The sequence below is a fragment of the Calliphora vicina genome, chromosome 1 (assembly GCF_958450345.1).
Source record: "Calliphora vicina chromosome 1, idCalVici1.1, whole genome shotgun sequence".
In the NCBI taxonomy this organism is placed as follows: Eukaryota; Metazoa; Arthropoda; class Insecta; order Diptera; family Calliphoridae; genus Calliphora; species Calliphora vicina.
Genome location: NC_088780.1, coordinates 10,716,381 through 10,738,926, shown reverse-complemented (window position 1 = coordinate 10,738,926; position 22,546 = coordinate 10,716,381). Strand labels below are relative to the sequence as shown.

General features: G+C 25.6%; 1 protein-coding gene across 11 annotated transcripts in view; it reads right to left on the bottom strand.

The window, feature by feature from the left end:
- Window positions 1-22,546, bottom strand: part of Dys (Dystrophin) — a 576,591-nt gene that overhangs the window by 486,541 nt on the left and 67,504 nt on the right. For all 11 annotated transcript variants that reach the window (XM_065498970.1, XM_065498974.1, XM_065498975.1 and 8 more), the window contains exon 3: window positions 8,473-8,627. In XM_065498970.1, coding sequence (XP_065355042.1) covers window positions 8,473-8,627 — 155 coding nt within the window. The remainder of the gene's footprint in view (window positions 1-8,472; window positions 8,628-22,546) is intronic.

Below are 22,546 nucleotides of genomic sequence, written 5' to 3'. Positions count from 1 at the left end.
TTTTAATATTTTTGAAATAACATGAAAAATTCTGATACGACCTTGAAAACTCCTTTCAAGGACCTTTCACATGATACCAACATTTCAAATGTTTTTAGAGAAATATGAAAAAAATATAAAAAGCCCTAACAAAAAATATTTTTCTACGTTGAGCCAGCTCTACAAAGACTGACGCCATTACAAAGATTTTGAGAAAAGCTACCTTAGATAATTTTTTCTGGAGGCCACCCTACTGTTTATACATTGTAATACATATTTAGATTAGTGTTGTTAGTTTAGCAGTTCATACTAAAATGTTGTATTAGTTCTATGGCTATTTAAAAACTTTTGTTTTTGGTCTTGAATGAATATCAAACGTTTGTGTTAGAAAATAAAAATTAAGAAAAAAACTTATTTTAAAATTAAGAGCAACTACAGTAAGTATGTTGGAAGATAGATAAGGTATAGAAAGCAGAATGAACCTTATTAAGACTTCGCGTTTGTTAAACACCCACGTTTTGAAAAGACAGTTGACGTAAGTAACTGGTTAAATTGCTGCAGAAAAAGTAAGCCTTGTGGCAATTCTTTAGATTTGAGCTTTAAAGTAATCAAAACTTATGTTATTTTTTATATAAACATCAGTGCGTATGATTAATAAATAATTATTTTCATATAAATCACATCACTCATACGCTGTGATGTAAACTTGAACTTTTTGAATACATGAACGAATGAAGTGTCCATGAAATACAAAACTGTCTAGCATTACAAAAATATATAAAAACAAAAAGAGAGCTATATTCGGTGGTGCTGAATTTTATATCCCCTTCACCCAATTACATATACTTTCAAATAGTTTTAGGTAACGAAAATTAAAATTTTCACAAAATTTAAAAAAAAAATTCCAAATTTTTATACCCTTCACCTTCGTGAGAAGGGTATATACATATAAGTTTGTCATTCCGTTTGTAATTTCTACATTTTTCATTTCCGACCCTATAAAGTATATATATTCTGGATCCTTATAGATAGCGGAGTCGATTAAGCCATGTCTGTCTGTCCGTCTGTCTGTATTCACCATGAACACATACATTTTTCGACAACTTATTTCTCACATTTATATCATTATAATTTTATTATTATAAAATATTCGGACCAAATTTCGTATTTTTAGTTCCATTAGTTTCGGTCATATCATGTTATTACCAGTGGATGTTCGCTGAGGTGTGTTAACGTATTTCCACATATCTTTGTCCATATATGTTTTACCGATTTTGCCAAACATTTTTCAGAAACTTGAATCATTAATAATAAATTTCATACCCTTAGAGGTCCTTTTATTTTGGCTCTATCGCACTTAAAATTCAGTTGATGAAAAAAATTCAAGTATTTGTCTTAAATTGGTGGCCACCACTGTATACTTCGAAATAAAAATTTTAAATATTTTTAGGTTAAAAATTGTTTTTTCATTTTTTTTGAATTTTTTTGGAATTTATTTTTTAAATTTAAAAAAAAAAATTTTTTTAAATTAATTTTTTATATTTTATTATTTAGCGAAAAAAACTTTTGGAGAAAAAAAATTCGGTTTAAAAAATTGTTTACCCATTGTAGGACCACAGTGGCCCGTAGAAAAAAAATGTCATGTGTCCCTAAAAAATATTGAATAAACCTCTTTTACACTAAATTGTCCAACGATTTCAAAAATGCTACTCTTATTACAATCAGATTTTTGATTCAGAAGATATAGCCATTCAAAGTTGACTGATTTTCAGTTTTCAAAAAAAAACATACAATTTTTAGGTAATTTGGTCCGCTTTCAGATACAATATATCGAAAACTACGCAACTGATGGTCATTATTTTTGATTCTTTAGATAGATACATTTATTAAGAAAAGAATAAACAAAAGAATTTGTCCAGGTAAATCGATATTTACCTACTATCCATTTTTTTCAATATTTCTCAACTTTGAAGGAAAATAAAATAAAACTGTCAATTTCTATATTTGCCATATTTTCAAAATAAGGTTTTTGATTACTCCTTTACCTAATGCAAAAATTTCCAGTTGCCCGTTCTTGCTCCAACAAATCTGATATTTCATCGGTTTTTTATTCGAATAAGTATACGGATATTTTATCGATGTCTACAAAATTATAATCTTATATAAAAAAATAGAAAACAGAAGATTTATTTTCGTCGATTTCTGTCATTTTTTTTTAACATAAAAAAAATATTCGATTAATCGGTTTTATATTCGAATAATTATCCGGATATTTTTGTAAAAAGTTTTAAAATTATGTCAATAAAATAATTTTAACATTTATGCGATTAATCGGTTTTTTATTCAATTAATTCTGAATTAACATAAAAAAATATTCGATTAATCGGTTTTTTATTCGATTAATTCTGAATTAACATAAAAAAAATATTCGATTAATCGGTTTTTTATTCGAATAATTATCCGGATATTTTTGTAAAAAGTTTTAAAATTATATGTCAATAAAATAATTTTAACATTTATGCGATTAATCGGTTTTTTATTCGATTAATTCTGAATTAACATAAAAAAATATTCGATTAATCGGTTTTTTATTCGATTAATTCCGAATTAACATAAAAAAAATATTCGATTAATCGGTTTTTTATTCGAATAATTATCCGGATATTTTTGTAAAAAGTTTTAAAATTATATGTCAATAAAATAATTTTAACATTTATGCGATTAATCGGTTTTTTATTCGATTAATTCTGAATTAACATAAAAAAATATTCGATTAATCGGTTTTTATTCGATTAATTCTGAATTAACATAAAAAAAATATTCGATTAATCGGTTTTTTATTCGAATAATTATCCGGATATTTTTGTAATAAGTTTTAAAATTATATGTCAATAAAATAATTTTAACATTTATGCGATTAATCGGTTTTTTTATTCGAATAATTCTGAATAATTTTTTAAATTTATGAAAATTAAATTAATTAAAATAAAAGAATATGCAAACAAAACATATTGTTGCTATTAATTCGGTTTTATATTCGAATAATTATTCGGATATTTTTGTGAAAAATTGTAAAAATCATACTTTTGGGAATTATTTTAATTATTCAAATTTTGTAATAATTATTCAGTTATTTTCATTAACAATACCCCAATAAGCACAAAAGCTCCAAAAATTCAAGCACTTGAATATTTTGTTCGAATTTGACTTGATTTCTAATAAGTTTAAGTTTTAAACTTGAAAAATATTTAAAAAATGACATATGACCGTGAAAAACCTACCAAAATTTTTTTTTTTTAAAAATAATTTTTTTTAATCTCTTCTGGAATAATTTTTAATCATAAAAGCCTTTAAAGAAATATAAAAAAATAAAAAAATTTTAAAAAATATTTTATTTTACTTCCCATAAAATTGATTTTTCCACAAATTTCAACTTTGCTAACCCATAAGTAGGCACCTGAAAGGCGTAGAACTATTTTCAAACATTCATTTCATAGGCTGATCAATTATCTATCAAATGCCTTTTAAATTTTTTGATTATCTCATTTGAAATATCTAGAATTATTAATGACTTAGTAATCCATGTATAGATAAAAAATAGGGCAAAAATCGAGGTTGTCCCGGTTTGTTCCTTACATCTCAGCCATTTGTGGGCCGATTTTCTAGATTTTAAATACCAACCGAGCCGGGAGAATTCCCGATTGGGGGCTACGTACAGCCTGACTGACTGGCATGGCTATATCGACTGCGTTATCTATAACGATCCAGAATATATAGGGTCGCAAATGAAAAATGTAGAAATTACAAACGGAATGACAAACTTATATATTCCCTTACCACTCATGGTGAAGGGTATAAATAGGCCAAAAATCTAGGTTGTCCCGGTTTGTTCCTTATATCTCAGCCATTTGTGGGTCAATTTTCTCGAGTTTCAACATACAGACGGACATCTCTATATCGAATTTGCTATCTATAACGATTCCTAATCGAAAATGAAGAAAAAACAACTAAGAAAAATAAAATCTCAATGAGATTTTCGATACGTATAGTTGTCAAATTTAAAATATCTGGAATCAAAGAATTTTCAAAAATTCGAAATGAAAAAAAAATAGAAAATTTTACATAAATATAAAGGACTTATGAAGTGTGTACAGCCAATATTCTTCTGTGGTCTTGTGCTTAAAACCTTAAAAATCAATTTTCTTAATTTAAATTGATAACAAATTTTAAATTTTACTTCTCAACAGGTAGCTAGTACAACACATATTACAAAATGCAAACTACCACCAAGAAAATACCTTTGAACTTAATGATTCTGTGCTGCCTTCTGTGAGAAATCAAATATATGACTACAGAGTACCAGCAAAAGGTAATGACTGGTATATAAAGGTAAAAGTTGAATAGTAAATGTGCAAATGCTTTGATACAACTATTTATAAAACATATTTTGTTTTTATAGCCACCTTAAAAAAATATGGAGAGGGGGGGCAGATTGATTTTGTCATTCCGTTTGTAACACATCAACATAAGTGTCACAAACCCACATTAGTATATATTTTGGGTCCCCATAAGATTCTAACATGATCTAGCTATGTTCGTCTGTCTGTCTGTTGAAAACACAATAAGTAGCTAGCTGGCTGAAATTTTCCACAAAGACCCTCTGTCGAAAATGAGCAATATCGGTCCATGATTTCACCTAGCCCCCCATGCAATTGCCCCCCCAGAATACTGTTTGATCAGTCATAAATATGTTGATTATATGGCAATTCTGATTAAATTTTGCACAAATTAGTTCTAAGTACTCTGAAATTATACTGTAAAGTAAGGCGAAAATCAATTTTCCATAGTCCCCGTCCATAGTCCCCCTCAGAAAATGAAGTGAACATTTATAATTATTTTATAATAATTAAGTTTTATATGAACTCAAGTCTTTCTACCAACTTTTGTGGGCTCCATAACGGACCCCATCCCCCATATAATCCCTTTATCAGAAAAATATTTTATTGTCACATATTGCTGGTGGGTATAAAAGATTCGGCACAGGTTTCTTATAAAATTGTTTGCTGTTTTAACAAGATTATTCTGTGTCAACTGTTGTTGACATATTGATGATTGGCAAATGTGACATTTTACTATGTATGTAGCTTGTTGTAAGTACATAAATACTGTAGTTTACACCAGACAGCAAATGAAAGAAAAAACACCACTTACTTTAAATAGGCGATTTTTCTAGCGTCTTGTGAAATAACAGATATTTTCAAGAAATTTGTGAAATTTGCTTTTCATAACTGACTGAATAATTACACTGTATGTTATTTTTTGAGTCATGGATATCACTATTTGATAAAAGACCAAGAAAACAAAGTTTTGCCCAAAGTCATAAACTTTTTTTTTATGGGCCCTCAAAATATTTATCATTTTCTCAGCATCATATCTTGCAAACAGTTCGGAATTTTGATTTACTCTCTGAGGCAATGTTGTTCCCCTTGTCATAATGAATATAAATTATGAACATATAAAATCCAAAAAACTTCATCTTCAAGATCAAAACCGCAAAAAATTTATTTGGGGCCTCGGAGTCATTTTTGCCAAAAAAGTGATAATTTTCTCAGACTCATATCTTGTAAACAGTTGGGAATTTTGATGAACTCTTTTGATTTATAACCATATACGGACACCACACGTGATAAAAGTAAAAAAAAACAAAGCTTTGCCCAAAGTCATAAACTTTTTTTTATGGGCTCCCAAAAAAGTTATCATTTTCTCAGGATCATATCTTGCAAACAGTTCGGAATTTTGATTTGCTCTTTGAGGCAAAGTTGTAGCCCTTGTCATAAAGAACATAAATTGTAAACATATAAAATAAAAGAAACTTCATCTTCAAGATCAAAACCGCAAAAAACATTAAAAAATTATTTGGGGCCTCAGTGTAATTTTTGCAAAAAAGTTATAATTTTCTCAGACTCATATCTGGCAAACAGTAGGGAATTTTGATTTACTCTCTGAGGCAAAGTTGTAGCCCTTTTCATAAAGAACCAAAATTGTGAACATATTAAATCTTCAAGATCAAAATCTCATAAAAACTTAAAAAAAAAATCGATTTTTTACCTTTTTTCTCCTGTTCAGGTGCATAGGTAGCAAACCGTTCAAAATTCAAGGAAACAATCAATGACAGAAATGTACCTAAGATCTCAATAAACAACTTTCTAGAACTTATGAACTTCATAGGAATGATTCTTAACAGCTCAATATAAGTTAGTAAGAAAAAACTAAAGGAATTAAGTTTTTTGAGCCATAAACTATTAAATTATTATAAACTAAAGCATACTTTTAGGCAGCTTTAAAAAAAATTATTTTGATTTTTTAAAGTTTATTGCGATTTTAATCTTGAGCATGAAGTTTTTTTGATTTTATATGTTCACAATTTTTGTTCTTTATGACAAGGGCTACAACTTTGCCTCAGAGAGTAAATAAAAATTCCGAACTGTTTGCCAGATATGAGCCTAAGAAAATCATCACTTTTTTGCAAAAATAACACCAAGGCCCCAAATCTTTGGGGACCCATAAAATAAAAAGTGCATAACTTTAAGCAAAACTGAGAGACACGGGTCTTTTTTTTTGGTCTTTTATTAATTTTTGACAATTAAAAAAATTCATGGAATACTTTTTTGAAAAATATGGCAAAATAGGCTTTTTATTGAGTTTTTCAAATTGAAATTAAATTTTTATTTATAAATATTTTTTAATTAAATTTTACAGTTATATAGAGTTTTCTATTGAAAATGGAAAAATGAAAACAAATTTTGAAATTTGTAATCAGGAATCCCTCAATTCCCAAAAAGATATTGAAAAATCTCAAAAATGGATTTTTTTAGTTTTTTTTGGCTATAATATACATACCAGTGACAGGATAATCGGAACCTTTTACATAATAATTAGGAACTTATTTGGCAATTTAAAATGGGTTTCTATATTTTCATATCGACTATGCGATTTGAGAAAAGTTTTTTGTTAAAGTTGCATTTTACTTAAAAAAATTGGCGTTTTTTGGATGGACCTGGTCCCCTCGGTATCAATAATTTTCAAATTTGTTTTAATATAAAATATTAAATGTAAAGTTAGCTTTTCAAAAGGTATCAATTTCTAATACATCTTTTTATAAATTTTTTTTGATAACTTAAAAAGAAAATAAAGACTTTTTTCCCAATAACTAGCGAAAAATCGCATTTTTTAAATTTTTAATTTCAAATGCATAAACCTTTGAAGTCAGTCAAGATTTTTAAACAATTCTTTTTTTTTTGTTTGACATATACATTTATTGTTAGTTCAATAAAAGATAAATGGAGAAAATCGGGAGATATTTGGACTCGCTGTTATCAAAAACCTGGAGTTAAGTGGGTAAAAATGTTGAAAATTTAATTTTCAAATGCGAATATCTCCTCAGTTATAAGAGATAATTGATAGCTAAGACAAGGTTTTTTGTAGTGCTCGACGAAGAGATTCTAAAAACGGGACACAGACGAAGAAATAGAATCATTTTAAAAATTTAGCATACCTGAGGTGTCCTATTTGGGGGACCCCCGATAGCGAACGAAACACACTTTCACAATGAAAAACAAATGATTAGTGAAAACTTTTTTAATTAAACAACAATAAACAATTTTGATTTGCATTAAAACGTTTTGCCAATTGCAATTGAATTTAGGTACAAGAACGCGACAGAAAAGACAATTTTATTAATAGTAGCTAGGAACAAGATCAAATTTTGGAGCAATTTTATCATGATCATAGCTAAGATATGTGAACAATTCAAATAATCCTTTTTTTTGTCGTCTAGTGTTATTAACAAAAATCTTGTTTACTTTTATATCCTGCCACATACAATATTTCTCTCCACTAACTAACAATTTATTATAGAGTAATAACATTCATGCATAACTTATGCATGAATATAAAAATAGTTTTTTTTTTATATATTTGTTGTTGTTATTCTTGTTTTCATATTCCTTAAGCCACAAATGTCAAAAGTTCAACCACAAAGAGCACAATTTTGTGAATATTTTTGATTGGAAGGAAGAATTTTAAATTAGTGTGGTTTTTAGATTACATGAATATTTGCTATAATATTAAAGGAATATTTTAACAATTTTATAATTAAACAGATTTGAACTACTAAAAACAAAAATATGTTAATTAATATACAAATAGATTTTGAAATTTAATTAAAACTTGCAATCATTTTAAATTAGCAAGAGAAATTCTATTGAATTGACATTGAAGTAAAATTTTTTGCGTAGAAAAAGAGAGACAAATTTAAAAAAAAGTTTTCAAAAGGTTTTCATAATTTAAATTACAAACAAACTTAATAAATTCACTTGATAAGTTTGTATTTCAAAAATTGTCTAAAATTATTTTGGCAAATCTAAGGCCTAGAATTTTCAATTTAAAATTCCATGAATTAGATTATTTAAAGCGATTTTCTTTTAAACTTACCAACTGTGTATTTGTTAATACACTTAATAGCGCCAACAAACGATGGCCATCTCTTAAATCCAAAAATAGATCATTGACCGGCGCACATTGGGTTTTGATTAAATGTGAATTGATCCATTTGGTAAATGTTTTCTTTTGTATATCCTGGCGTTCATCTGCAATTGAGAAAGTTAAAACAGAAATTAAAAATTACATCAATATTGAAAGAAATGGTTTAAATAAAAATGTACAGTTCACCCAATTATACTTTAAAAGAAAAATTTTAAATATTTTTAGCTGAACAAAAGAAAAGATTTTTTTTCTAATTTATAAATGAAATAATATATTCTTCACCATATTATACTTAAAAATACTTTTTTTTAAATATTTTTATTTAAATAAAATTATTTTTTTTTAAATAGTTTTTAATTTTTTAAAAAAAAATTTGGGTTAAAAAATAATTTTCCCGATTTTTTTTTTAAATTTTTTTTTTTAATTTTTTTTAAAAAAAATTTTGAATTTTTTTTTTTTTAATTTTAAATTTTTTTTTTGCAAAAAGATTTTATGACAAAAAAATTTTTTTTTTAATGAAAAAAAAAAATTCGGGTTAAAAACTATTTTCCCGATTTTGACCAATTGTATGTCCAAATTACTATAGCCTTATATACATCGTTGCAATGGACTTTGAAATATCTATCATTAGATATCCATATTGTCTATATTAATGACTTAGTAATCCATATATAGATAGAAAATAGGCCAAAAAACGAGGTTGTCCCAATTTTTTCCATATTGTTGAACGATTTTGTCTATTTTAAATAGCACCGAGTCGGAAGAATTCCCGATATATTGATGTATCAATCATGTTTGTAAGTAATTTGAGGGCTACGGAAAGTTGATTTCAACATACAGACGGACATGGCTATATCGATTTCACTATCTATAACAATCCTTTCAAGTAAAAGAACTATATTCAGCTTTTTTAAAAGCTGCCTAAAAGTATGCCCTAGTTTATAATAATTTAATAGTTTATGGCCCAAAACACATACAGCCCAATTATGAATTAAAAAATTTCCCCGGGAATTTTTTCCCATTGAATTTGAATAGGAAAAATGGGAAAAGGAAAAAAAAACTCACGGAGAATTTTTATTCATAATTTGGCTGTTAGTTTATGGTTCTAAAAAGTTGTTTATTGAGATCTTAGATACATTTTTTAGTTGATTGTTTATTGGAATTTTGAACGGTCTACTACCTATGGACCTGAACAGGGGAAAAAAGGTACAAAAAATCAATTTTTTTTAAGTTTTTTGCGATATTCATGTTGAAGATGAAGTTTCTGTGATTTTATATGTTCACAATTTTTGTTCTTTATGACAAGTTATATAGATTTTTCTATACCCAAAAAGGTGTTGAAAAATCTCAAAAATGGTATTTTTGTTTTTTTATTTGGCTATAATATACGCAACCTTTTACATAATAATTAGGAACATATTTGGCCATCTAAAATGGGTTTCGATATTTTGATATCGACTATGCGATTTGAGAAATTTTTTTGTAAAAGTTCAATTTTACAAAAAAAAATAGGCGTTTTTTGGACCTGAACAGGTTAAAAAAAGGCACAAAAAATCAATTTTTTTAAAGTTTTTTTGCGATATTCATGTTGAAGATGAAGTTTCTTTGATTTTATATGTTCACAATTTTTGTTCTTTATGACAAGGGCTAAAACTTTGCCTCAGAGAGTAAATCAAAATTCTGAACTGTTTGCAAGATATCACTTTTTCTCAGCCCCAAATCTTTGGGGGACGATAAAAAAGTTCATGACTTTGGGCAAAACTGGGAGACACCGGTCTTTGTTTTTTGGTATTTAATTAGGTAGTGGTGTCCGCATATGGTTATATTTCCATGGCTCAAAATCATTTTTAAGAAAAAAAAAAGATTTTGAAAAAAATTAAAAAATCCCAAAATTTTTTTTAAATTATCTCAATTTTTTTAAAGAAATAAAAAAATTTAATTTTTAAAAATATAATTTTTTTTTATAAAAACAAAATTTATTTAAAAAATCATAAATTAAAAAAAAAATCAGCAAAATTCTTCAGTTTTCAAAAATACATATTGTTAAATAAAATTGTGAAAAGTTTTACCAAAATCGCCAAAAAAAAAGAATCGCAAATAATACGAAAAATTACTAATATCACAAAAATAAAATATTATTTCAAAATAAATTTTAAAAAATCGCCAAAAAAAAATTTCAAAAAAATTGCTAATATAAAAAAAATCGTTTTTCTTGCAACGCACATTTCACAAAAACAATAATGTAAAATTTTCAAATTCACAAAATATCGACAATTTTATGAAAAAAAATCATAAATTTTGCAAAAAATTAAAAAATCGAAAATTTTTGAAAATTATCTCAATTTTTACAAAAAAATTTTGATATATCAAAAATAATTTTTTTTTATTAAAACAAAAATTATTTTAAAAAATCATAAATTCAAAAAAAAATTCAGCAAAATTCTTTAATTTTCACAAATATTGTTAAATAAAATTGTGAAGTTTTACCAAAATCGTCAAAAAAAAGAATCGCAAATAATACCAAAAATTACTAATATCACAAAAAAAAACATTATTTCAAAATAAATTTAAAAAATCGCCAAAATATATTTTCAAAAAAATCGCTTATTTAAAAAAATCGCAAAAAAAAAAAAAAAAAAAGTTTTTCTTACAACGCACATTTCACAAAAACAATAATGTAAAATTTTCAAATTCACAAAATATCGACAATTTTATGAAAAAAAAATCATAAATTTTGCAAAAAATCGCAAATTTTTGAAAAATTTTAATATATCAAAAATAAATTTTTTTTATTAAAACAAAAATTATTTAAAAAATCATAAATTAAAAAAAAAAAAATTCAGCAAAATTCTTTAGTTTTCACAAATATTGTAAATAAAATTGTGAAGTTTTACCAAAATCGTCAAAAAAAAAGAATCGCAAATAATACCAAAAATTACTAATATCACAAAAATAAAATATTATTTAAAAAAAAAATCGCCAAAATAAATTTTCCAAAAAAATCGCTTATTTAAAAAAAACGCTAATATAAAAAATCGTTTTTCTTGCAACGCACATATCACAAAATATTACACAAAAAAAACTCATGTATAAATAATTCTCTATATAATTCAAAAAATTACTAATATAGCAAAAATAAATCATTATTTCACAAATAAATTTAAAAAATCGCCAAAAAAAAATTTTTACAAAAAATCGCTTTTTTAAAAAAAATCGCTAAAATAAAAAATAGTTTTTCTAGTTTTTCTTGCAACGCACATTTTACAAAATATTATACTAAAAAGCTCATGTATAACAAAAATAAAAGATATTTCAGAAATAAATTTTAAAAATCGCCAAAAAAAATTTCACAAAAAATCGCTAATTTAAAAAAAAATAAAAAATTTATTGCATACACATTTCACAAAAACAATAATATTACACTAAAAAAAACTCATGTATAAAAATAATTCTTTATTTACATAAATTTGCAAAACAACAAAATTTGCATTAAATGTCAATTTATTTCTCAATTTCTAATCAATTTATGTTCATTTAAGCGTTAACACATAAACACTTGTACAATTTTCCCAGCCATCAAGTAACATAATGCCTAACAAGGAAAACCAACGATAATCAAACGTTTTATACCAACCATTTGCCACATCAACCGGCTTTAGTTTAATCGCAAATAACATTTAGAGTTTTTCTACTAAGTATTATACTATAGTTAGTGAGTAGTAATATTTTAGTATGATTTCTTGTATTTTTTTTTCTGTTTTAATTAAATTTTAGTATAATTTTGTTGTTTAACAACAAGTAATTTGGTAGCGCACACACAAATTTCTATGATTACTAAACGTAATTGCAAAAAATAAGCAGTCATACTCAGTCATAGATTATTTGCACAGTAGTTTTAGTTTTTTTTTTTATTACCAGCAAATAATACTGGAAAAATACGGGAAAAAAATCTAAGTGCGAAGAAAAATTACCAAGTAGAGAATAGAATATTGGTCAGTTTCTGGGAATATAAAAAAAAAACTATTAAGCGAGGGTAAATTGAGAAATTATTTAAAAGTGTGAAAATCTTATTTTAAAAAGATAAAATTCCATTCAATCTTATTCAATTTCATAAATTTCATTTTGTTCTTTCTTTAATAAACTATGAATTTGTTAAAATACTTTTCAATTTAACCACCTTTTATTATTCCAATCTACCAGTACAAATACAAAGTGTTTGCTTTTTTTCATATGAAAATGAGAAATGATGATAATAAACACGTATTGTGTGATGCTAATGAATGCTACAATGACAACTTCTAATTCTGACACTATTGCAACAACAACAGCATCTGTAACAACAACTGCTACAACACAAATAAATAAATATTGCAAAAACAAAACCAGAAAACTAAAATAACAAACAATTTATTTAACTACAAATTTACTCTGCAACAATTTCAATAAATAAACTGGGCGAGTTTGTTTTGAGGCTGCATGGTAGGCTTAAAAACTGCGGTATGAATTCCTAAAAAGTTAAAAGATTTTAAATTTTTCCTAACCGAAAAATTTTCACATAAAAAAAGGAAAAAAAAAAGAAAAATTTAGAAAAAATTTTAATTTAATTTTTACTAATGATCCTCTAAAGAATTTTTTCAAAAATCATATTTCTTTGAAAGTCAATTTTCTCAAATCCCAAAATTAGTTCAGCTATCCTACTACTAGTGCATCATTAGAGACCTCTTGGACTACCAAACCTATATAGTGTGTTACGTGTACCATTCCAAAAATGGCCATTTTTACTAATGATCCTCTAAAGAATTTTTTCAAAAATCATATTTTTTTGAAAGTAAATTTTCTCAAATCCCAAAATTAGTTCAGCTATTCCACTAATAGTGCATCATTAGGCACCCCTTGGACTACCAAACCTATATAGTGTGTTACGTGTACCATTCCAAAAATGGTAATTTTTACTAATGATCCTCTAAAGAATTTTTTCAAAAATCATATTTTTTTGAAAGTCAATTTTCTCAAATAACAAAATTAGTTCAGCTATCCAACTAATAGTGCATCATTAGACACTCCTTGGACTATCAAACCTATATAGTGTGTTACGTGTACCATTCCAAAAATGGCCATTTTTACTAATGATCCTCTAAAGAATTTTTTCAAAAATCATATTTTTTTGAAAGTCAATTTTCTCAAATCACAAAATTAGTTCAGCTATCCCACTACTAGTGCATCATTAGAGACCTCTTGGACTACCAAACCTATATAGTGTGTTACGTGTACCATTCCAAAAATGGCCATTTTTACTAATGTCCTCTAAAGAATTTTTTCAAAAATCATATTTTTTTGAAAGTCAATTTTCTCAAATCACAAAATTAGTTCAGCTATCCCACTAATAGTGCATCATTAGGCACCCCTTGGACCACCAAACCTATATGTTTTGTATGAGTCCCCAAAGATTTAGGGGGTCGTTGTCATTCTTTGCAAAAAATTGATAATTTTCTCAGGCTCATATCTTGCAAACAGTTCGGAATTTTGATATACACCCTGAGGCAAAATTGTAGCCCTTGTCATAAAGAATAAAAATTGTAAATATATAAAATCAAAAAAACTTCATCTTCAAGATCAAAATCGCAAAAAATTCGAAATAAATTTAGAAATAATTTTTTTTTAAAGCTGCCTAAAAGTATGCTTTAGTTTATAATAATTTAATAGTTTATGGCCCAAAACGCTTAATTCCTTTAGTTTTTCTTACTAACTTATATTTACCTACCTAAAAGGTGTTATGAATCATTCCTAAGAAGTTCATATCGAGCCCTTAGCGCCAAATTATCGTAAGCGACATTTTTAAATATTTTTTTTTTTATTGCAGAAATTAAAATTGTATGGACCGACTGATGTTTTAGCATTCTCAGAATGTCAAAATTGTTAATAACTTCAAAAATATAGGGGGTAAGATTTTATCAATGTTGATATTTTACAGTAAACGAATTTTATCGTAAGCGACACACAGTGGTATAGAAAAAAAAGAGGGATATAAATCTTTAACTTCTAAATGGTTAAATTGGTTTGAATAAAATTTCACAGAAGAAGTGCTGTCGAGTTTAAGTTCTGAATGTGGACCTCATGGGCCCACCAGGGGCGCGACCAAGGACCCTCAAAGTAGGACACCTCGGGTATGTTACATTTTTAAAACGATAATATTTTTCTGTTTGAGTTCCGATTTCAAAAAATCAATTATCTCTTATAGCTTAGCAGATATTCGCATTTGAAAATTAAATTTTCAAAATTTTTACCACCCTACTCCGGTTTTTTGATAACAGCGTATCCAAATATTTCCCGATTTTCTCCAATTTTCCTTTGTTAGACTAACAACACATGTATGTATCAAATAGAAAAATAATTGTTTAAAAATAATGACTAAGTCCAAAGTTATATGCGTTTGAATTTAAAAAATTTTAAAAAGGCGATTTTTCGCTAATTTTTTGGGAAAAAATAACTTTTTTCTTTTTAAGTTATCACAAAAAATTTCTAAGAGGATGTTTAAGGAAATTCTACTTGCTGAAAGCTAAGTTTCCATAAAATATTTTAAAGGAAAACAAATTTCAAAATTGTTGTTACCAAGGGGACCAGGTCCTTTCCAAAAAGCACCTATTTTTTTTGTAAAATAAAACTTTAGGGCAAAAAAAAATTCTTAAATCGCATATTCGATATGAAAATATAGTAACCGATTTTAGGTGGCTCAATATGTTTCTAATTATTTTGTAAAGGGTCCCGATAACTCCGACCCTGGTATGGATATTATAGCCAAAAAACTAAAAATTCCCATTTTGGGAATTTTTCAACACTTTTTTTTGGGTGATGATAAATTTCAAAATTTGTTTTTATTTTTCCATTTTAAATAAAAAAATCTAAATAACTGTGAAATTTCATTAAAAACTACTTATAAATAAAAATTTAATTTCAATTCAAAGAATTTGTATCTATGCAAAAATTCAATAAAAAACATTTTTTGTCATATTTTTCAATAAAGTATTCCATGAATTTTTAATTGTCAAAAGTTATAAATATTTTTGAAAAATAGACAAATGCTTGAACGATATTATATTATAACGCATCATAACATTTTTAATTCTATGTATAAATTTCAAAATAATCAAATAAAACATTCTCCTGTAAAATTTGTGTTTTGTCGCTTACGAAAATTTGGCGCTAAGGGCTCGATATGTTCTAGAAATTTGTTTATTAATATCTTAGGTACATTTTTCTAGTTGATTGTTTTCTTGAATTTTGAAGGGTTTGCTACCTATGGACCTGAACAGGGCATAAAAGGTAATAAAAATCGATTTCACAAATTTAGTAGAAAAAAAACACAACACAATTTTTACAAAAAAAAAAAACAATATTTTTGAAATTTCATAAAAAAGCGCTAATTTGACAAAAAAAATCGTTACAATAAAAAATAATAATTTCGCAAAAAATCATTTTTGGTTTACAAAAAAACTCACTAGTTTTACAAAAAAAAAAAGTTTTTTCAAAATTTTATCAAAAACTCTAATTTTACGAAAAATCGCTACAATCACAAAAAATCAGAAAATGTCATTAAAAATTGCCAATTTCACAGAGAATATATTATAGAAAAATCGACGAAAAAACACTAGTTTTGTAAAAATCTAAATTTTATAAAAACATTAATGTCCAATCTTATATAGTCTTCACCAAATTATAATTTAAAATAAAAATTTTAAATAATTTTAATTAACAAAATTAAAAAAAAATAATTCATAAAATTTAACTTTCTTATTTCATAGTGAGTGACTCCTAGCAACACAAATATTATGGTATTACTTAATTAAATGTAGCGCATTTAAGACTCGAAACCAGACACTTTAAAATTCGATTTTAAAATTTTTATTTGCTGTCATCAATTAGCAATAGAAAATCAAACACAGAGAGAGAGAGACATTTTAGCATATACATACAATGTACTTGTAGCTATTTGTTAGTTGTTTTTTTTATTTTAATTTTTTTTTTTTGTAGTACTAGCAAATGTACATAGAATTTTGATATAAATAATATTGCTGGCTGTCATTAGTTGTATTTCTGTCATTTTGTTTATATCATGCTGTCATCACTTGTGACAGCTAATTCACACACACACATAGACGCTTCGACACAAGCCTCAACAACACAAAATGTAAACAAAACAAATTTAAATAAATGTTTCGGTGTTGGGTTTTTTTTGCGAACATTTTTTTTTTACTAAATTGGGTCAATGTGTTTCAATTTATGTCAAATTAGTTGTTGAACACAAACGACAGAAAAAAAAACAAAACATATAAATAGAGTTTTAAATAAATATTTGTTTAAATAATGTGGAAAAAAATATTCTACTAAAATGTTTTATAAAAGAAAAACATTTCAAAATGAATAACAGTTTAAAATTAATTAAATTCAATTATGTAGAATAGTATTGCAGCATTTTATCAAAACAAAATTTAAAAAAGGAAAAACAATTTAAATATCAACCACAAAGTTTTGTGGCAAGTTATTTAAAATAGTTTAAATGCTAAATAAAGAAAATGGCGTCAAAATTGTTGAAATAACAGTTTATTAATTAACAGCCTAAAAGTAGGCAGCAGAGTTTGTTATTAAATTATGAATTTTATAGCGACACTGTAAAATGTCATATTTATATGTAAATTGAATTGAATTTTGATTGATTTGTTAAGTTTAAACTCTAAAGTTAAAGACTTTTTCTAGTTTAACCTTTAGAGAAGCTATTCAATGTCAAATTAGCATAAAAAACATTAGGAGAATACATCAAAATAGTGAGCAAATTTGTTTTGTGTCCATTTTTAAATAATTTCTTTGAAAAATTAATTTTGTGACTTATACTATTTAAGCTATTAAAGGCTCATTTATTCTCTTAAATGTTACAGCTTTCTGCTGTTAAATACAGCTTAATGAACTTAAGTTCTAATCAAATTTAGTTGATTATACCAAGAACTCTTCCGTAGACCTAAAAGCTAAATGCTTAGTCTGGCTAATAGACTACACATGCTACACATACAAAGAATTTGTGTAACCATTAAAGGTTTCTACTTAAAATAACTCTGAACTAAACATACATTTCCGCCCAAACAGAATAACTAACTATCCTCTTCATATACCACTACATTTTTAGGGGAAATTATGCTAATCAAGAAATATTAAAATGAATAAGTCACTGAGCTGGGCTATTAATAAAATGACATTTAAAATCAATTTCCAATAATAGAGTTTCGTAGAAGGAGAGAACACACATGGTACAAAATAGCAGGTAGTTGTTAAATTAATTAACCGTTAAAAATGATTTACCCTAAAAGGCCACTATACTAGCGACCTGTTCTGCCACCACTATCACAGCCATGCTAATTAGCCACGAAATTGAGTGGAAGCAGACAAAACTAAAACAGTTTTCGTTGAAGCACCAAGACAATGAACTAGAGAATTTTGTACAGAGGAGAGGTCTCTTGAATTACAATTAATGTGTTTTGTATGTAGTTATGCAGGTAGAGTTTAAACCGTTTTTAGGGGAAGTCCGTTTAATAATGTGTTGCTAAAGTTATTTTGTGCAAATTTTTTTGCTTAGCTTTTCTATATGAAAACATTAGAATAAACGAAAATAATTGGAAAACAGCTAAATTTGTCTACCGGCATAATGAAAAGAACGTGACTAAAATTACTAAATAAAAATAAAATATTTGTATTTCATTTCATTTCAACTAGTACTAAATAGTTTAAACAACATTGTTAATGAGTGTGAGTGTTTTTTTTTTAGCATAAACAAATCATTAGCGATACAAAATAAAATATAAAAACTTATAGTATGTACTAACAATTTTTAAATATTAAAACAAATAAACTTAAATTAAATAGCAAGTTTTGTGCTAATTTATTAACAAAAATTAGAAAATTTATATTTTATAAATGATATAATATCTTCACGTTAGAAAAATACTGATTCCAGCAATTTTAAAAATAGTAGTAAAAACTACTACTTTTTTTAAAAGTAGTAAATTTTTAAGTTTTATAGCTGAATATAATTATTTAGAAAAAAAAACTTCAAAAAACACAAATTTTCATGAAAATTTGTAAAATAGTAGTAAATCAGCTACTACTTTTTTAACAAAAAGTAGTAAAATTTAATAAATTTTTTGAAAAATATATTAAACAATTACAAGTGATTCTAAAAACAATATTATTTTTCAATTTTGAAAATAGTAGTAAAAATACTACTTTTTCAAAAAGTATTAAATTTTTAATTCTTTCTTGCGTTATATAATTGTTTAGGAAATAAAATTTTTATGTAAATTTTGGAATAAGTCGTAAAGTAGCTACTACTTTTTTTGACAAAAAATAGTATATTTTGTAAAACTTATTTACAGGGCCATTAAAAATTAATCAATTATGATAAAAACGTTAATATTTTTCATTTTTAAAAATAGTAGTAAAAATACTACTTTTTCAAAAAGTAAAAATTTTTATTATTATCTAGTGGTATGTAATTATTCAGGAAATAGGCTTTCATAAAACATACATTTTCATGAAAATTTAGCAATAAGTAGCAAATTAGCTACTACTATTTTAACAAAAAAGTAGTAAATTGTGTTAAATTTTTGTCAAAATGCAACAAACGTGAATAAGTGATGTTAAAATCAATATTATTTTTCATTTATAAAAATAGTAGTAAAAATACTACTTTTTTAAAAACGTATTAAATTATAAATTTTTCTTGCGGAATATAAATGCTTAGAAATTAAACTATAAAAAATTTAACTTTTTTTTTAAAATTTCTCAATACAAAGCAATTTAGTTACTACTATTTTAACAAAAAGCAGTAAATTTTACAAAAAAATTTTAAACTGTATTAAGCAAGAATAAGTGATGTTAAAAACAATATTATTTATAGCTTTTTAAAATAGTAGTAAAAATACTACTTTTTGAAAAAAGTTTCAAATTTTAAATTTTTCTTGCGGAATATAAATGTTCAGAATTTAATCTATAACAAATTTAACTTTTTCAAAAAAATTTGACCATCAGTAGCAAATTGGCTACTACTATTTTAACAAAAAGTAGTAAATTTTATTACATATTTTGAAAATGTATTAAGCATAAATAGGTGATGTTAAAAACAATATAATTTATAATTTTTTAAAATAGTAGTAAAAATACTACTTTTTTAAAAAGTATTAAATTTTTAATTTTTCTTGCGGAATATAAATGCTTTGAAATTAAACTATAAAAAATTTAACTTTTTTTTGAAAATTTCTCAATACGAAGCAATTTAGTTACTACTATTTTAACAAAAAGTAGTAAATATTACAAAAATTGTTGAAACTGTATTAAGCATGAATAAGTGATGTTAAAAACAATATTATTTATAATTTTTTAAAATAGTAGTAAAAATACTACTTTTTTAAAAATGTTTTAAATTTTAAATTTTTCTTGCGGAATATAAATGTTCAGAATTTAATTTATAAAAAATTCAACTTTTTTTTGAAAATTTCTCAATACGAAGCAATTAGTTACTACTATTTTAACAAAAAGTAGTAAATATTACAAAAATTGTTGAAACTGTATTAAGCAAGAATAAGTGATGTTAAAAACAATATTATTTATAATTTTTTAAAATAGTAGTAAAAATACTACTTTTTTAAAAAAGTTTTAAATTTTAAATTTTTCTTGCGGAATATAAGTGTTTAGAAATTAAACTATAAAAAATTTAACTTTTTTTTGAAAATTTCTCAATACGAAGCAATTTAGTTACTACTATTTTAACAAAAAGTAGTAAATATTACAAAAATTTTTGAAACTTTATTAAGCAAGAATAAGTGATGTTAAAAACAATATTATTTATAATTTTTTAAAATAGTAGTAAAAATACTACTTTTTTAAAAAAGTTTTAAATTTTAAATTTTTCTTGCGGAATATAAATGTTTAGAATTAAACTATAAAAAGTTTAATTTTTTTTGGAAAATTTGGCAATAAATAGCAAATTAGTTGCTACTATTTTATCAAAAAGTTGTAAATTTGATTAAAATTTTTGAAAATGTATTAATCGTGAATAAGTGATGTTAAAAACATTTAATTTTAAAGTTTTATAATAGTTGTAAAACTACTACTTTTTTCATTTGCTAAAAAATTATTTTTACCTAAATATTTTGCATAATTATTATTTACTAACAGCTTAATTGTTTTTTTTTTTTAATTTTCAAATAATGGTTTCCCAGTTAGCAGTAAAATTAAACTTCTATTCAAAAAGTCAAAATATTTTCCAGAAAAAAAATATGTTTTAATTGGTAAAATTAATTTAGGTAAAATGCCAAATATTCAATATAAAAAGTCTCATCTACAAAATAAAATTGAAACATTTACAAATAAACAGGTAGCTGTATTCAAACAAGGCAGAATTTTAAAATAAGACTTTGAAACAAATAAGAATCTTAAAAATATTCAAACTATATCATTAAACAACACACTGTTTTAGCAACCTAGACTACAGGCAATCTCCAATTATAATAAATGCTGCGGCTGTGTTCAAACCAGGGTTTCGAAGAACTACTAAAATCAGTCGCATTTTACTGAATAGTTAACTTTTTACAGTCTCATGCTTAAAAAAAAGTAACTAGTTTCAGTTTTTGATCACATGGTTACTGAAAACAGTTGACTGTGCACACACATTACAACAGCAAGCAGCAATCGATTTTGTTTTTTTCCAGCAGCCAAACGAATCAGCAGTCGCCATGTTTCAGTTTTCAACTCTACCGAACTGATTAAACGACTTCAGCAGCAAAAGCATTTCTGTGTGTGCTGCTTACGCATTGTCAGTTTCGAGTTTTGTTTTTCGTACTACGCAGCGTAACAAAAACTGCTAGCTCGACTGAATAGTACGACTGGCTAGTTTGGCTGGTTGTTTAAAATGTGTGTACAACAACACACACTTTATGAAGTTGAATCGTATGATTTTTTGGCTGGCTGGCTGGCTGGCTGTCCATGTAAACCTTGTGCGCAGAGTACAGGTCGCAATTTTGAAGATATTTCGACAAATTTGGTACATATTACTTTTTCGACCCAGGGACCAAGCCTATTGAAACTGGCTGAAATCGGTCCATTATTTCACCTAGCCCCCATACAAATGTCCCCTCGAAATTGGACTTTATCGGTCATAAATGTTTAATTTATCTATGTATCTACACAAAATTCTCTCCAAATAAGTTTTATATATACAAAATTCATGTCACCAAATTTTGTTACGATCGGTCCATAATTAGTCATACCTCCCCTATAGACCGCTTCCGAAAATCACTTTAACGTGCATAAATCGCTTAAAAATGTTGGTATACTCACAAAATTCAACATAGTAAACTTTAATATAGACATAAATCACACGACCTAATTTTATGGTGATCGGTCCATAATTGGTCATAGCTCCCATATAAGGCCCAATCACTCACGAGTATAAATTATTGATATTTTAAAAGAAAAATATTTTTACTCATTTACTTGGTGTAGGGTATTATATGGTCGGGCTTGACCGACCATACTTTCTTACTTGTTTTATTAGTAAATATATTCCAAAAATCATAAAGCAAATGATAATTATTCAATATAAAATATTATAAAAAAAAACAATTTTTTATTCTAAATTTATTAATTAATAATTTTATTAAATTTATTTTTTAAGAAGTATTTTTAATTAAGGTATAATAAATATAAGAATATCCTATTTATTTCTATTAACAATAATAACATTGGCGCATATTCATAAACGATCACCAAGTGATATGTAAACACAAAAACCAAAAAATCATACGATTCAACTTCATAAAGTGTGTGTTGTTGTACACACATTTTAAACAACCAGCCAAACTAGCCAGTCGTACTATTCAGTCGAGCTAGCAGTTTTTGTTACGCTGCGTAGTACGAAAAACAAAACTCGAAACTGACAATGCGTAAGCAGCACACACAGATATGTTTTTGCTGCTGAAGT